At 39.1% G+C, this 16,666-nt stretch overlaps 1 protein-coding gene and 1 long non-coding RNA gene across 9 annotated transcripts in view; one reads left to right on the forward strand and one right to left on the reverse strand.

Annotated features, from left to right (window-relative positions):
* ADAMTS12 (ADAM metallopeptidase with thrombospondin type 1 motif 12) overlaps window positions 1-16,666 on the forward strand; it is a 136,056-nt gene that overhangs the window by 108,945 nt on the left and 10,445 nt on the right. For 5 of the 7 annotated variants that reach the window (XM_088152864.1, XM_088152863.1, XM_088152867.1 and 2 more), the window contains 4 exons: window positions 133-259; window positions 4,630-4,840; window positions 9,017-10,066; window positions 15,337-15,489. In XM_088152864.1, coding sequence (XP_088008990.1) covers window positions 133-259; window positions 4,630-4,840; window positions 9,017-10,066; window positions 15,337-15,489 — 1,541 coding nt within the window. The remainder of the gene's footprint in view (window positions 1-132; window positions 260-4,629; window positions 4,841-9,016; window positions 10,067-15,336; window positions 15,490-16,666) is intronic. The other 2 variants (XM_088152868.1, XR_015798289.1) reach the window with 2 other exon arrangements.
* The window catches only part of LOC148214328 (uncharacterized), a 28,099-nt gene that overhangs the window by 7,382 nt on the left and 4,051 nt on the right, over window positions 1-16,666 (reverse strand). The window lies entirely within an intron of this gene.

Below are 16,666 nucleotides of genomic sequence, written 5' to 3' on the forward strand. Positions count from 1 at the left end.
AAATCTGTTTACTCAGCCATTTCCCAGCAGTGCTAACCCCTAATATGAGCTACTGCTACACACAAATATGTCTACCTTCTTAAAGATAGTCTAAAGTTAGAAGTTTTACATTTTTTATTTTTTTTCTTGTAGGGTTTCAACGACAGATTGCCCACTGTATGAAAAAGGGGAAGAGTGTGGTGAAAAATCTGTTTTGTGACCCAGAAACACAGCCTACGGCAAAACAAAAAAAATGCATTGAAAAAGATTGTCCACAAAGGTACGCATGCATATAATACAGAGGAAGGTATTTTAAGATAATGATGACAAATCAACTATAATCTTTCTCGGAAAAAAAATTGTTCCATCCCAGGCCATATAAGATTGCAGAAAAATCACTATCCAAATTAAAGAAAAATTAAATTGTGTGAGAGATCAGTAATAATATGAGAATGGGTTAGCAAAGTGAATTACACAATGTTTTATCCAGCATCCCTTATTCCAACTTTTTGTCAGCTTTTGGCTAAGTCAACAATTTTCTCAGGTAATGATCCAGAATCTGCATTCATTCTGACAATAATGAACTAAAGCTTTCAGAAACCAGCAGGAGCAGTAGTAAAAGGTGAGGGGCAGTTGTGTCTGCAGGGAGCGGCTCAAAAAAGTTGAGAAGAGGCAGTTTCAACTGTGCAGTTGAAGTCCCACCCCACTGTATATGCACGTGACATTGACACACATACGAAAGGGATGGGCTTTGATTGCTCTACGCAACTGCCATGTTGATTTTTTTTACCCCCCATGGATGCCACTGGTGATAGATGATGTACTTTAATAACATCATGTTTTATATCCTCACTAATTCTCTCAGTTCTGCCTCTGTAATGTGGCTTATCTTAGGAAGTTGTTATAAGGGAGGTGGATCTCCAAAGCACCATCTATAAAACTCTCTAAATTAAATTGTAAAAGTTTTTAATTTAATTTAATTTAATTTAATTTAATTTAATTTAATTTAATTTCATTTCATTTCAACGTTGGTTGAATTTTCTTAAGATTTTGAGGCTCTCACAGAGATTGTAGGTGAAAATTATAAGGTGTTTGCATTCTTGCCCAAGAACAGATAAGAACTCAGAGAAGGGTTAGTGAGATTTCAGCAATCATTTTTGGCATAACCACTACTGATCTGAAAAGGTTGCCAAGCCCTGTCATAATGTGATCTGAGATAATACATGAAGGACTTTAAATTGAAAAGTCATAGATCATGTGATGTATTGCTGCAGTTTGTGGCATTTCCCAAGGAGAGATAAAGTCTCTTTCCCCTTGAATCAGAGGTAAGGAAAAGAACCTTTAAATAAACCATGAAGGTCAGCCTTCATGTCACCAGCCTTTTGTTCAATCTTCTGTCTCAATTTCCTGTTTGCATATCTAAACATTCCAAGTTCTGACTACCTATCTGAGCACTGAACAGCTCTCAAAGATTTCTTCCTGTGTTGGGGGCTATCTTAGTAGCTAACATGTGACTGAAAAAGTTCTACAGCAGATATGGAATGTGGGACCATTCTGAAGGCCAGCTCTGAGGAGTATGGCAATGGTTTGCTGATGCTATACAAAACTTCCTAAATGTTGGCCAGTAGAGATGAACTAAATGGATTGTTTGTTCTGGCTCCTTCAATTTTGTAACTTCTAATCACCAATCTTTCAGTCAGAAAATACTGATTGAAAAAAAGGGGCCATTTTCTTCCTCTGCCATGCTACTGATGAAAATCACCCCTCCTGTTTCTCTCAGTTCAGATCAATACAAGCTTTTCTCTCAAGGCTGATTATATCCAGGAAGAAGGGGAATAATTTTGGCAGATATATGATGCAGAAGGACAGAGCTATACTCATTCTCTTTCTATATCACAGTTCTGATGAAAGTTCCATCCTCACCTTGCTTGTTACTCGTATTATCAAATTAAGTATGAAAAAGTCAATAGCAGGTGATGCATTTAATATCATTTCTAGTTTGGCCTTATGTTGCATTTAATGTTTAATCATATACATGACTTTTCAGAAGTTAGGAAGTGAAGATCAGTTTATCAGTCAATCTTCATTGTACAGTATTTTTTTTATTATTCCATACCATCTATTTTTTCCTGCAAATCACTTTAAGAAAAGCAAAACGCAAGAAAAACCACATTAATTTTCACAAGGAACATTCCCTAATATATGTAATTTGAATGTATCTCAAATGCCTCAACTTTCCTAGTACCCATTATTTCAATGCAACAACTTTACTATATGTTTCTATACATTACATAACTTTCTACATATTTACCAAATATATATGCAGTTTTATATGCCTTTTTAGAAATAATTCCCATAAAATGTAGATTTACTTTCTGTGTGGCAAGAAAATAGGACTGCAGCCTGAATCTATTGTGGCACACTCTCTCTGCTATGAACTTTCAAAACTCAGATGAGATTTTATTGTCTAATAATATTAATCAGGATTAAACTAACTGGCAATTAATTTTATGATGGCTCCTGCTGATTTTGCAGAGTAAACACTGAACATCTGCTACAAGAATTTACTGGGTTTTCTGCCTGTTTAACACCAATGTATGCTGATCACATCCCAATGGGTGGGCGTCTTTAAAATGCCCTTACACTCCCTGTAAATAGTGTTCTTGTTCTTTAAAACAGAAACCACAAAGTTGCTGTAATTACTCTGGGCAAATTCTGTTGCTCACTCTTTTGGTGTTCTTTATCCTTAACCTAATTTGAATTGCATAGCCTTTAAGAACAGAGGACATTTTAAAAACAGGACTGTTTTCCGTGCAGTATGACACATGTCCAAGTTCATTGAAGAATGTTGGGAGCAGAAGTATAATCACATATGACATGCTTGTTCGTAGGTTTACTGAGATGAAGCTTTCTCCTGATGAGATACATTTTAAATCAGTGTTACCTAGACCTGGGATGAGCATCCAGGCAACCACTGTATCAGTGTTGCTCAACTTTGGCCACTTGAAGATGTGTGGACTTCAACTCCCAGAATTCCCCAGCCAGCCATGCTTGCTGGGGAATTCTGGGAGTTGAAGTCCACACATCTTCAAGCAGCCAAGATTGAGAAACACTACACTATATGATCACAAAGAGATTTTAAAAATCGTAAATCATTGCTGCCATTCAGTAATTGTCCTGATTTTTATAGCTCAGATCTCTCTCCAATCTGAGCAGTTGGGAGCAGTAAGTTAGGTAATTTCCCAGGGGTGAGCCTTTTGGCTTTGAGAGAACTAGCCAGATTTTAAGGTTTAAAAGCCAGGCTCGAGCAGCTCTGTTTTCCAACACAGAAGCTAATATACAGGAGGCAAGTAATTGGTAAAAGTGGCCTCCAAACAGTGTCTGGGTTAAAAAGGTTTAAAGCTTAGCATTAATAAATGGAGATACATTAAGCAGTCTTCTTCTTCTTGTTGTTGTTCAGTCGTTAAGTCGTGTCCAACTCTTTGTGACCCCATGAATCATATCGTGCCAGGCCTTCCTGTCCTTCACTGCCTCCCTGAGTTTGCTCAGTTTCATGCTCATTGCTTCAGTGATGCTATCTAACGATCTCATCCTCTGCCATCCTCTTCTCCTTTTGCCTTCAATCTTTCCCAGCATCAGGGTCTTTTCCAAGGAGTCCTCTCTTTGCATTAGGTGACCAAAGCAGACTTCTTAGGAAATGTCAAAGGTATCGTACTGTAATTAATCAAGTGTGCAGGACCACCTTCAGCTTCCCACTGCAAACTGTCCCTCATGTGAAAGTGAATCCTAGATGATTTTCAGCATGCATTTCTCAATCTCATTGTCTCTGGGTTTTGCTTTCTCAGCGCAAATGCACAAGAATAGATGGAAACTGTGAACATTTACTAAAGAATGTCATAATGGAGAATCAGCCCCGATTAATGATGTTAAAATTGGGTGGAACTTTTCATCTTGAGGCATGGAACAAAACACATGATTACCTTTGGTGGATTTGCCCACCACTCTGGTTCCCCTTATCTTGGAACCCCTTATCTTGGAAGTGAAATGGATTGATCAGGAGATTATTGCTGGTCCTCAGGAAGGAGGATAGGGAACTATTTTAGGATCTAGGGCCACATTTGGCAATTTGGTGACATGCCAGTAGCTGCATTGCAAAAAATTAAGCAGGATCAGGACAAAGATATTGTTGGGCCTATGGCAGACTAAACTGTATACATACATGCTCAGCAAGCTTTCCCTTTTTGCATAATTAACATTTTGCAAATTGCAGAAAAGTTTACAAAATTTTATGGCAAAGGCACGCGATAAGGAAGGAAAAAAAAGGAGAAATACTGTCTATCCTCACGGATAACCCAAGATTTTAGGTTCCAAAACACACCTAAAATATTGGGTTCAGCTTATCTGCAGATGGGCTTTTCTGCGAGTACCTATGGTAATACTTTTTAAAGGTACCCTTATATATTTGAGGACAAGCCCATGCGCCACTCACGGATAAGCCAATTGTGAAAATTTAAAACAGAATCTGTTCTGAAAAAGAACATCTATTGATACAAACTATGAAAATAAATGAAGTCTTTCAAAACATATTGAAAAAACATGAAAATTTTGAAAAAAACATGAAAATTTCGAGAAAATCTGCTTTCTGTGCAGATGGTGGGCAGGGGAATGGCAGAAGTGTTCCACCACCTGTGGCCCCACAGGAGAAAAGAAGCGCACTGTCCTTTGTATCCAGACAGTGGGATTTGACGAGCAGGCTTTGCCTGCAGAGAAGTGCCAGCATCTGCTAAAACCAAAGACTCGCTTTTCATGTAACAGGGATATCTTGTGCCCCTCTGACTGGACAGTAAGCAACTGGACTGAGGTAAGTCTGTAAATCAACTTTGTTTATAAGAACTCAGGCAGCTTAGAGTTGACACTAACATCCCATCCTTGGTTTAGATTAAGCAAGAGACATGTATTCAGACCATTTTTTCCTCTAGGTCTGTGAAAAGAACTATTTTCCTATTGCACCTTTGGTGTGTACGATTATTGTTTTGCATTCTGTCCTTGTTCAGGAAGAGATAGACTTTGAATCCTGCCAGCTGCCTGAAAACACTGTTGATTCTAAAACCAGTACATCTGAATTCCCATGGCCTTTACAATAAACTAAGGCAAGAAATAAATAATATTTTAGCAATTAGGAGGATCTACCCGCTTGCTTCCCCATCTTTAAAGCAAGAATGCCCAACCTAGACTTAACACAATTAAACAAAAATAGAATTAAATCCCAACTCTGTAATAACACACACACAAAAAGGAAAATCTAGCCATGTCTATGATGTCCCCCCACAAATACTAAATGTGCCCCCAGCCATTGTAAATTTAGTCATTCTTGAAAAGGTTGGCCTAATAAAACAACTAGTCCTCTAATCCTACTTTCTCCACCTGTCATCTGCTAATCTAGACTTCCCCAACGTGGATGGACACAGCATAGACCCTGCTGAGAATTTGAAGTCATATATCTAGAGAGCATCCAAATTGGGAAAGGGTAGGTTAATGTTTCAGAGGAGAAGGGGCTGATCAGTGTGCCACTCCTGACTCTGTCGTTTCTATCAAACAAGAGAAAGATGAGACAGATTTCTGGTGGAATTTGCTGTATTTGTTATCTCCACACCCAGTGGGCAAGCTGAGGGATATCCCGCCTTTGTTTCTTATAAAGTATGAGGAAGGAAGCCATTTTTCTCACAGATACTCAATTATATGTTTCAAAACTCACCTGCTGTAAAGCCACCTTCCTCAATGTGCTACTCTCTAGATGTGTTGGATTTCAATTTCCAGAGGCTCTCATTGTGGTTTCATCTCCTAGAATCTCCAAGCATGTTGATTGTCCCAAATATATGGAGCACATCAGATTGAAAAAGGCTGCACTAAAACAGGTGTAGGCAAACTACCAGCATCGGGGAGGTGCTTCAGTTTGGGTTATCTTTTGTTTTAGAAGTCTGCCAGTCAGAGCCAAGTGCAAAGTAGTGGTTCACAGGCTAGGAGATAACTTAAAAAGTTATGTAACAAGCGAGTCTTCAACCACAGACCGTATTTTTCCGACAATAAGACGCCCCCATGTACAAGACGCCCCCCCACTTTTCCAGCCCAAAATTAAAAAATCAGTATTTTAAAGATAGTGCAGAACACATTTTTATTTAGTAATTAGTTAACATTTACCTGATACACTCGGTGGGAGGAGGTCCAAACCGTCTCTCTGCAGCTCTATTTCCAGGCTCTTTTGCATAACTGATTACATTCAAGCACGAGTGAAACTGCCGATAGCTTGTCTCTGCAAACAGCCTTCCTCTAATTGGTTTGTTCAGCATCAGCTGACGTCAGTTACATCAGGCTCGTGATTGGAGGAAGTCTGTTTGGGAGACAAGCTATTTCACTCGTGATTGGAGGCTAGCAATAGGAGGAAGCCTCTTTGCAGAGACAAAGTATGGGCAGTTTTGCAACCGCGCGGTTCTCTCCTCGGCTGACTTCCTTGAATAAGACGCCCTTCAGTTTTTAGGGTAAGGATTTTAGAAAAAAGTATCATCTTATAGTCGGAAAAATACAGTACTTAGTCCAAGGATTTCTTTTCAGTTCCAGAACTGAAAGCACAATCTTTTCACACCAAAATCCAGTCATGAATTCTTCCTCAGCTTTCCATTTGGGATGGGGACAGGGCAGTTGTTAAAAAACAAATGCAAAGGAAAAACAAGAATTGGAAACCCCATTCACTCTGGGAGCCACCATTGTATACTGCTTGCAGAGTGTCCTTTGTGTCTATGTTTTGTGTCTTTTAGATAAAAACTTATCCAAGTGCATTTATAGCCAAATATTTAGGAGAGAAAGCATATTCAGAAATGCCCATTGGGTTAGGAAATGTATAATTTGTATTTACATGTCGACTTTCATGCAGATGTAAAAAAAAAAAAAAAATTAACGTGGAAATGGGTTACAGCAGACTTAGCAATGACTTTCCATTAAATAGGCCTGTCTTTGTCCAAGAAAAACAAATATGCCTCTTGCTTTATAAGTTAATTACTATGCAGCTCTTTAATTAAAAATGCTTAAAGGTTTGCCGCCTCCTGTTATTAAGAAATCCTCTCCTGATTTTCCTGTGATTAGTAGGGGACAGATGTGTAGCTACTAACCCACATGGCTTCAAGCTGCTTTTTCTTCCCTTGTATAATAAATTAAATGAAGGGTAAAATTGGATATGATTTCACTGATATTCTTTTGCTGATTGGTTTTATGCAACCTATCAAGTCTCTTCTGATTTCTGGGCAAATGAAAACTTGAGACCCGGAACAACTGAATTAAATGTTATTTTCAGCGAATACTGAAAATATGAAACATAACATCTAAATTAATGATCTTGGGCACCAGCAAAGCATATTCTCTGGGCAGCAACTCCAGATGTGGCTCTGTAGTTCAGTGTCTGCTAATTAGGAGTGTAACTAGGATGGTTGATCTGAGTACCTGCTCTGGATAGAGTATCAACAACAGTGCACAGCAGGCTTCCCAGATCATAGTGGATGCTGACTTATCGGAAGGATATTGTATTAAGTGCTCTTTCCTCTCAGCATGGAATAGTTGAGCATTATTTCAGAGTGTCCCAGGCAAAGCCAGGTATCAGTTAAATCAGAGACTTCAGGAAGTTTCCAATGACCCCATTGCCTGGGTTCACCCATTGCATTTAGCCATAACATATTGTTGGACTGGGATTTATAAACCATGGCTTATAGTTTTGCTTGTGGTATAAACCCAGACAGTTGTACTTCATTCAGCATGATTGGTTAAAACAAGCTATGTTAGTGTGGTGGGTGAATCCAATAAATGAACAACATTTAAAGGGTTGTGGGGCTGCGCAGGCTAGCTTCCTCTCCTAAGGCTGACAGTGGCTATACCCTCCCACTCACCCACCAGGCGTCTACCATCTGTTACTCTAGATCTGTGCCGGGAACAATGCTCTTTGGAATACAACTCTTATTCATACACTGCCGCTCTAATACTGCTGACAGAGTGAAGCATAGACTTGGGAAGTTGTGAAAGTTGTAGGGCAGCCTTCTCCCCCCTGGTGCCATCCAAATGTGTCAAACTATATCTCCCATAATTCTCAGTTACCATGTACATTGGGAATTGTACTAAAAAAGTAATGATTCCCCCCAGGTCAAGCTCATAGTGACTTCATGGACACATTCATGTGGTATTCTTGACCATTACCTTCTACTGGCAAATTTTTCTGACTTTCCCATCTAGCCATCTGAAATGTCCTGTTAGTCTCTCATCCAAGTACTTTAACTTAACTTTAAAGATCAGCTCAATACTACCGCCTGGCTAGGCTAAACAGCAAAGACTCAGTGCAATCAAGGTCAGTCTTTAGTGATTAAGTGTATATATCTCTGTAAGAATTGCAGGGGGGTGGTGGTTCTTGTTTGATTGTTTTGGCTATATGGAAAGTTTTTCCCATTGACTTTTTCCAGGATTCTTCTTCTTTTTTTTGGCTTTTCAGTCTAGCTGCAGACCAAGGATTTTCTTTTGGCCTCCCATCTAATGATGAAGCAGGTCTGACTCTGCTAACCCTTTTTTATTAGGCATGGTCAGCTAGGTGTCCCCACTTGTACTACAGTCAAAAAGTCACACATTAGGGTGAGACTGTCATGAGTTTACTCAACAGTGATGACATTCAAGAGTGACTGAAAGAGTAGAGCCAGAAGTCATAGTTACGTAATGAAGTCAAGAGGCAAGGCTGAGGTCCCAGGAATACATAAAAGTCAGGAAAACGTATTGCTCAAGCCATGTCCAGGCTCAACAGAAAGCTTGTTTCAATCTTTTTTTATCCTGAAAAGTCCAATGTCTAGCTTGAAGGGGTAAATCCAGTCCATCAAGTAGGCACTTTGAGCTAACTATGAGCCCTCAATTTCATGGCTACCGCCCCTGTAGCACCAAAAAGCTGGATAGGTATCTTTATTTGGCTCATTGGAGGAGGAGTGGATGAGATATCTAAAGATAGTTTATTTTGCAGTGTACAGTTACCTGTGGTGGAGGAGTACGTACTCGCTATGTCACTTGTACCAAAAACAATGGAGAACCATGTGATGTTTTGAAGAAACCCCATTCTAAAGCTCTGTGTGGTCTACAGCAATGCCTATCCACCCAAAGATTGCTGATGACTCATTTCAAGTTCCATAACGGAAAGATCATTAGAAGAATAGGGGCTACTCCCAGAAGAGGCCCTTCAAAAAAATTGGCCACCCCAGAACCACAACCAAGAATCCATTCAACAATAATACCCAAGCTCAAAAACATTACTTTGTTACCCACTTCCTCTAGTCTTGTAAATTCTTCTCAAAATAAAGACTTGGAAGTAAAAATGTTACAAAACAATTCCATTGACTCAAACATACCCAGTAACTACTCCTGTGTAACTAGTGACAACAGCTCTTTGCAAAACAGCACTCATGAACCTATCATAACTAATTCACATGTTACAAATGCTGGGAACATACCTTTAGAAGGTAGTTCCATAAACAAGGACTCCTTTACCATTGACCCCATTTATAACCCAAAGGGTAATTATCTAACTCAAGCATATAACACAACACCCAACAGTACTGAAGGAGAAATAAAAGACTACATCCAGACTGAAAGACCAACAGAAAGGTTCCTTACATTCACCCCAAGCAAGGTCTCAAGAATTTCACATACAGATGATCAGCCTGATAATTTCAACCAATTTTCTGTTACTCCAGCAAGAGGAATTGAGGTTTCATTGACAACGACAGATCTCAAAGGTCTTCATGTACAAATAAATCCACCTGTTACAGCAGATCCTGTTACAGAACAACCAACACTATTAGAGGATACATTAGAAGAGAAATCTGCAAATACAACACCATCAAAGTCCTCTTTCAGTGAAATATCCCCTTGGCCCACAGAAAGTCCGTTTGTGCGAGACACCAGTATGCCAAAGAGTGAGAATACTTTCAAAGCAATGTTGCTAAATGACTCTGATTCAGAAAAGTCCAGAAACCTGAATATTGATGCCTATTGGTTGGTGGGAAACTGGAGTGAGGTGAGTATTCACACTGTCTTACAATGTTTACAACTGTCAATGCAATGTTATTTTTATCAGCACCATCTTTAACATTCTTAGATTCTTCAAATGAAGAACCTTTCAGCTGTGTTCCTGAGAAATACTACTACCATGTATAGCCCCCATAAAACTGAATTTGTAATATCGCTAAACCTTTTCTGGGTCTCTTCTGGTCCTTTTCTTCCAGCTGCATAGACTGATAAAATTGAAAGTGGATCTTAGGTTTTAATTAATATTAATATAACAATTCAATTAAATGCCAAGGAATAAAGTACTTCCTCTATTTTACTGTAGTGATGCATCCAAAGAGCAGACACTTGGTTTGAAAGTATTTTCAGCCATTATACTTTGGAAGCTGATGAAATATTCCTGAAAAAAACAATATGGCGCAAATGAAAGCATGGAAGACCACCTCGCCCTCAGACTTTGTTAGATTTGTTAGATTTTCCACAGACTTTCCTTCAGGGACTCAAGGTGGAACCCATAGCACTTCTCATTTTTTCCCACAAGAAGTCTGTGAGGTAGGTTGGGCTGGGAGATTATGACTGCTCCAAAGCCATGTGAGTTTTCATGGCTGGGAGCAGATTTGAACCTGAAAATTCCAGATCCTAGTCCAGTGCCTTAATCATTATCCCACACTGGTTCTCAAAACTATTTCTGGGTAAACAAGCTTGAGTTTATGCTCACAGGTTTTGAGAGGACAAAATATTTATCTTGAAAAGTATGTATATATACAACAATATATACAACTCCGGGAGTTGAAGTCCACGCGTCTTAAAGTTGTCAAGGTTGAAAAAAAGGCTGAACTAGATAAAAGAACAAGAACAATGTTAAAAACCATATAAAATCATACTAACGGAATCAGTCGTGTTCCCAATGTAAACTCTTGCTTACTTTTCCCTCCTTTTGCCTGCCTTTCATCCTGTTTTGCCACTGAGCTGTTTTTGATGTTTGCTAATGTCTACCAAATAAATCTCAAGCTATGTGTTTGCTAGCTCCACTGAGTGACCTGTGGGCTGTTCCAGAGATAGGGATTGACTATCTGGGAGTCTGCGGGATGCCAATGGACCTGGAAATTACACACAGTAGTTTCCCAACAGTCTGCACAGGAAGTCATTTCTGAGAATGGTTCATTTCCTGCTTTGCCTGAAAATGTTGAAAAGCGCTTATCGTGTAGCAAATTAGAACTCCTTGGGAATTTCGGGGGTGCTTTCATAAAGAGATTTATAACACTTGAGAATGCAACTGGGCAAGGTGAAATGGATTATTTCCTATTTTGCACTTCACTGCAAATATGTCAAATTAATTAATAAAGCACCATGGAGAATTGCAGGGCAATTGAATAGCTGTGCACAGCTGTTGCTTATCTCTTTGGGGTTTTAGGGAAATAGAAGCAATCTTTTCTACCATATTTATACAGGCAAGATGCCTTTCAACCGCATTTGATTCTTTGAGACTGTCAGAAGGATTAAAACACCTTCTTTTCTCACGGTCCATGCCAAGCTGGGAATCCAATCCAATACACCAGACTCTCAGTGGGGAGTCAAAATATGTTCATTCACCCAAAGTTATCAAGTTGCTTTGGGTTGGTGGCACTGGAGCACTTCTCTTTGTTTCCCGTTTTATAGGGTTCTGAAGTTTAGAAATTTAGCCAATCGTTATCAATAGAATGGAATGCATTAGCTTATTACAAACAAAAGTTTCCTTATCTTAGATATAAAGCAGATGCTTCCTTATTTATAGCTAAACAAATGTCTCTTTATCTAGAGCTAAAACAGCTATGTTTTTCTATGCATAAGATATATGTTTTCCTTTATATGAGTATGCTACGTAATGTCTCTATTGCAAGCTTTCTCAACTTCAGCAACTTTAATATGGTTGGACTTCAACTCCCAGAATTGCCTAGCCAGCATGCTGGCTAGGGAATTCTGGGAATTGAAGTCCACTCATCTTAAAGTTGCCAAGGTTGAGGAACACTGCTCTGTTGTTTCTAATGGAGAAGCCGGCTTTTATACAATGGCATTACTTAATTTAAACTTTTTGTAAACATATAAAAAAGATATTCCAACAAGTCTAACTGCCTTAGAGTGGTTTACTTTGGGATGCTTCAACTTAATTTCAGATCGAATCAGAATTGCCTTCCAAGTTTTTCTTCAAGCTAGAAAGAAATTAACTTGAATTTTCTTTGAGTGGAATATTTAGCCTAGCTTTGACTGAAGCAAAAATCTTCTTGAGAAAATTACTGGGAGGATAGAAGGTCTTATAATACATTTTGCAAGCCAAACATTTTCATTTTGTATTAATTCAGATGAAGATTTTCCTTTTATTGTACCTGCCACTCAAATAATAGATACTTCTTAATTTACTTCAACAATACATGGAATGAGAGCCATCGGACATATAAGATGAATTCAGAAGAGACAGAGACACCTGAGATCTCATTGCTAACATGGAAAAAGCAAAGAAAACAGATGTCTATTTTTGCTTTTTTGATTATGCAAAGACTTTGGACTGTGTAGGCATCAACAAACTGTGGCTAGCCTTTAAGAATCATAGGTATCCTGGGCCATCTCATCTGTCTATTGAAATATATCAGGAAGCAACCATTTGAAAGGAACATGGAGCAACTAAATGTTTCAGAACTGGGAAAAGAGTGCACCAAGGTTGTATACAGATCCCTTATTTATTTAACTTATATGCAGGAATACATTTTTAATCATTTCTTTTTTTGTGCCTTCTAGCCAGTGTTGACTCCTGGCAACTGCCTGGACAAGTCCCTGCAGTTTTCTTGGCAAGATTTCGGAAGTAGTTTGCCATTGCCTCCTTCCTAGGGCTAAGAGAGAGTGACTGGCCCATGGTCACCCAGGCAGAACTAGAACTCACGGATTCCTGGTTTTTAGCCTGGTGCCTTAACCACTACAAACTGGCCCTCTATGCAGGATATATTATGAGAAAGATTGGATTAGAAGAAATAGAAATTGCAATTAAAAATGCTGGAGAAACAGCAGCAACCTATATATGTGTTAGCCTTACTAGGTGGACCAGCCAGGAAACATAACCAGATGAGCTAATTCTACTTTATTGTAAGGCAACATTAACAGGATCTTGCAAGTCTGAAAGTACAGTTCTTTCCCCGTCTCTTTTACATCCCAAGAAATTAGGGAGGGTCTCCTCTGAGCCTTTTGCCCCACCCACTATCCAGCTGTGGGCTATTCTGTGTCTTATCTGACCTTTCCCTAGTCAGTGTCTCTCAGCCCACTCTCCCAAGGTCAATTCCCACATACCATTACAATATGCTGATGATGCCCTTCTTATCTCTAGAGGTAAGGAAGACTGAAGGAATCTCTCCTTAAGGTTGACTGAAGAAACAGTGAAAGCCATTTGCTGCTCAATATTTTAAAAAGTAGATTATGTCAACAGGCAGTGCCAAGGCAATGCAAACAAGTGGAGAAGTTGAAGTCGTAACAGACTTTATCTTCCTAGCTCAAATGTTGACAGGGATGATGATGGGAGCCATGAAACAAAATGACTGCTATTTGAGAGAAGGATTATGATAAGTCTAAACAAAATATTAAAGTACCGAGGTGTAATATTGACAACAAAGGTATGTGTATTCAAGGATGTGAATTTCCTAGTTGCCATATATGGCAGTGAAAGCTGGACTGTCAGAAAGACTGAACAAAATAAAACTAATGGCTTTGAAATTATTGAGAATATCTTGATCCACAGGAAGAAAATCATTCAGTACTTGAGGAAGTAAAACCAGATTGCTCACTGGAAGCACTAATCATGACAGTAAAGCTTAAGTATTTTTGACAAGCAAGGGCAAGAATCATCAGAGAAGAGCCTCATGCTTGGAAAAAATCAAAGGCCAACAAAAAATAAGGCTGGCAGAAGACAAGGTGAATAGATACTATTGCTGAAGGCAAAAGCATGCATGGACTTAGAACAATTCAAAGAAGCGGTTGCTGACAGTCCTGGTGAAATGATGTCTCTTGGGTCACAAAGAGTCAGAAGTGACTGAACACAACCTGTAGTTCCACCAACAGTGTGCCTGCTAAATCGAAATTGTACTGCTCCAAGTAATTCTTTTCACATTTGCTACTTGTTGGCAATTCAAATCAAATCAGGTACCCAGTGAGGGTACTTCCCTTGAAGAATAGCTTGCATATTATCCATCAAGCTAAGGACTGTGCACTTTCCATAAATGTTGGATTTATACTACTATCAACTCTGATCAGCCCTTTCTATAGTTTCAGGCTTCTGGTTATGCCTTTTATTCTGTGACATATACATACACGCATCCGCAAATGGAATTGAGGGAATCCTACAGATTACATTTGTTCTTTAAAATATGCTATCCATGTGAGGAAGTTGATTTTATTTGAGGCAACCCTGAAACATATACTAGGCTATATTTTTATCCAGGACTGTTGATACCTTCAGACTAATTTGAAAGAAAGAAACTGGGAAGAGGAGCAGAAGAATGAGATACAACAGTAGGAAGTTCACAGATGGTATAATAGATAAAATTAGAGTCAATGAAAACAACTGAGTATGGGGTAAACAGAAATTTCATTTCTTAAGTTTTGCGAAGTTCACAAAAGTCTGGAGTTGGGTGGCTAATAAATTCAAACAAACAAATAAATAATTTGATTTTACCCTCTGCCTTTGCTACGTTCGTTGTGGTTGCTGAATGATGATAAATATGATGCTTAATAAATTAGCTTCTATTTCCATTCACTCTCAGCTCTCTTAGCTGGAAATTAGATGCTAAATATACAACTTAAAAGGCATCTCAAAAATAAAATTAAAATAGGAATGTCCAGAGTCAATGTCCTATTTTTATTTATCAAACTCACTCTTCATCCAAAAAGATGTTTAGAGTGGCTTACAGATGCTCAGGGAAAATTCCTTCTTGCAAACTTACAAACTAACAGACATGACCCCAAAAGGATAGGAATGGGGAGGGGAGGGGAAGGGAGGGGAGGGGAGGGGAGCGGGGAGAAGAGCTATTTTAAGCATCACTTCTGAAGATGATTTAGAATTAATCCATAGCTGTGCACAGTTCAATCAGGTGAAAAGCCTGATGTTTCAGCAGAACACGTGGAACAGCCAGCCTTGTTTCTCATTTCCTTCTTCTGCATCCTAAAGAAAGGGCAGCATTGTTATAGAATCATAGAATCATAGGGTTGGAAAGGACCTTGGAGGTCTTCTATTCCAACCCCCCTTTCTCTGCCCTTTTCCAGTGCTCTACCACGTGTGGTGTTGGGGCCTTTTGGAGACCAGTGGAATGCAACACCAAGAATGAGTCTGACTGCCAGCACATCAAAAAACCCGATCCAGCCCAAAGATGCTATCTTCGGCCATGTGCACAGTGGAGAGCCGGAGACTGGAGCAAGGTAAAGAAAGCTGGCCCACTGGGATTTTGAAATATTATTTTACTGTGGATTTCTGCTTTTTGGAAACCAAAAACGCCCTCAAGATAGCTTCTTCTCTGGCCTTGATTTAAAGTGTTTACTCCTTTCCATAAGCAAGTAATGGGGGAAATGCATTTTACTCTCAACATATCCCTGGAATGTAGCATAATTTCTTTTACCCTGAAGTTTCTCAAATAAATTTCCTGAACTGACACTTGAAGCATTTAAGTGCAAAAATGGAAATAATCAAAATAATTATACTTTTTCAAAGCTGATTTTGAGGCAGATCTCTTTCTATAGAGTGTTCCCTATTCATATTGGCTACTATTTTCTGTTCTTACCAACTGAGATACTTCAAAAAGAAACCTTTTTATTAGTTAAATTTCAATTGTTTCCCTCGGGTTGTTATTCCAGGCTCTTATCAAAAGTAGATCCTGGGAATAATAATCTAAGCCTATTCAATGTGAACATTTTAAAGCATTTTAGAATGTCCATAGAAGTTACATGTTCAACCAGAAGCAGTTATGAAAGGGATGGTGGAGTTTCTGTTCTTCAATACTTGATCTTTATTAGCTTTCTATTCAATAGGATCCAGTGTACCTTGTTTTAAGCAACTCTAATTCCAAACATAGTCCTCATACTTCTCACTTTTTCCTCACTGAAAGGGACAGTCTTGAATGGCATGATAGAGTTGAGTGGCTCAAGATTCACATTGTCAGGCTTTTTTCACCAACAGCCTCTCCTTCAGAAATCTAGCTTCTTGGGAAACCTCCATAAGCTGACTCTCTTGTTTCCCATTTTTGCTGTAGTGCTTTCAGACCTAGGCTGCAAAAATGCAGTTGACCATGAGATGATGCCAAAAAGTTAGTATTCTGTTTCTCTTTGCTGCCATCTAGCAGTTGCCTAGTTTTTTGTAACCCAGATCTGGTGGCCCCTAATTGCTGTCCATCCTAACCATACTCTCTTGGGCAATCTGATTTTTTTCATAAGGCAGACCTTATGAAACGCCTTCCTTGAATCTGGAAGGCTGGCAGATTGGTGTCCTCTTATCTAGAGTGTTGTAACACCTGCTTTGGTGCCTTGATCCAAGGAATCCTACATTGTTCTGAAGAGTTCTGATGCCCTGAGGCATCAGGGCAAAAAGATTGCTTGCCAGGTC

This window comes from Python bivittatus, unplaced genomic scaffold, assembly GCF_059951505.1.
Source record: "Python bivittatus isolate LINGU-HERP-01145 unplaced genomic scaffold, Pbiv_v1 ctg000570_np1212, whole genome shotgun sequence".
NCBI lineage: Eukaryota > Metazoa > Chordata > Lepidosauria > Squamata > Pythonidae > Python > Python bivittatus.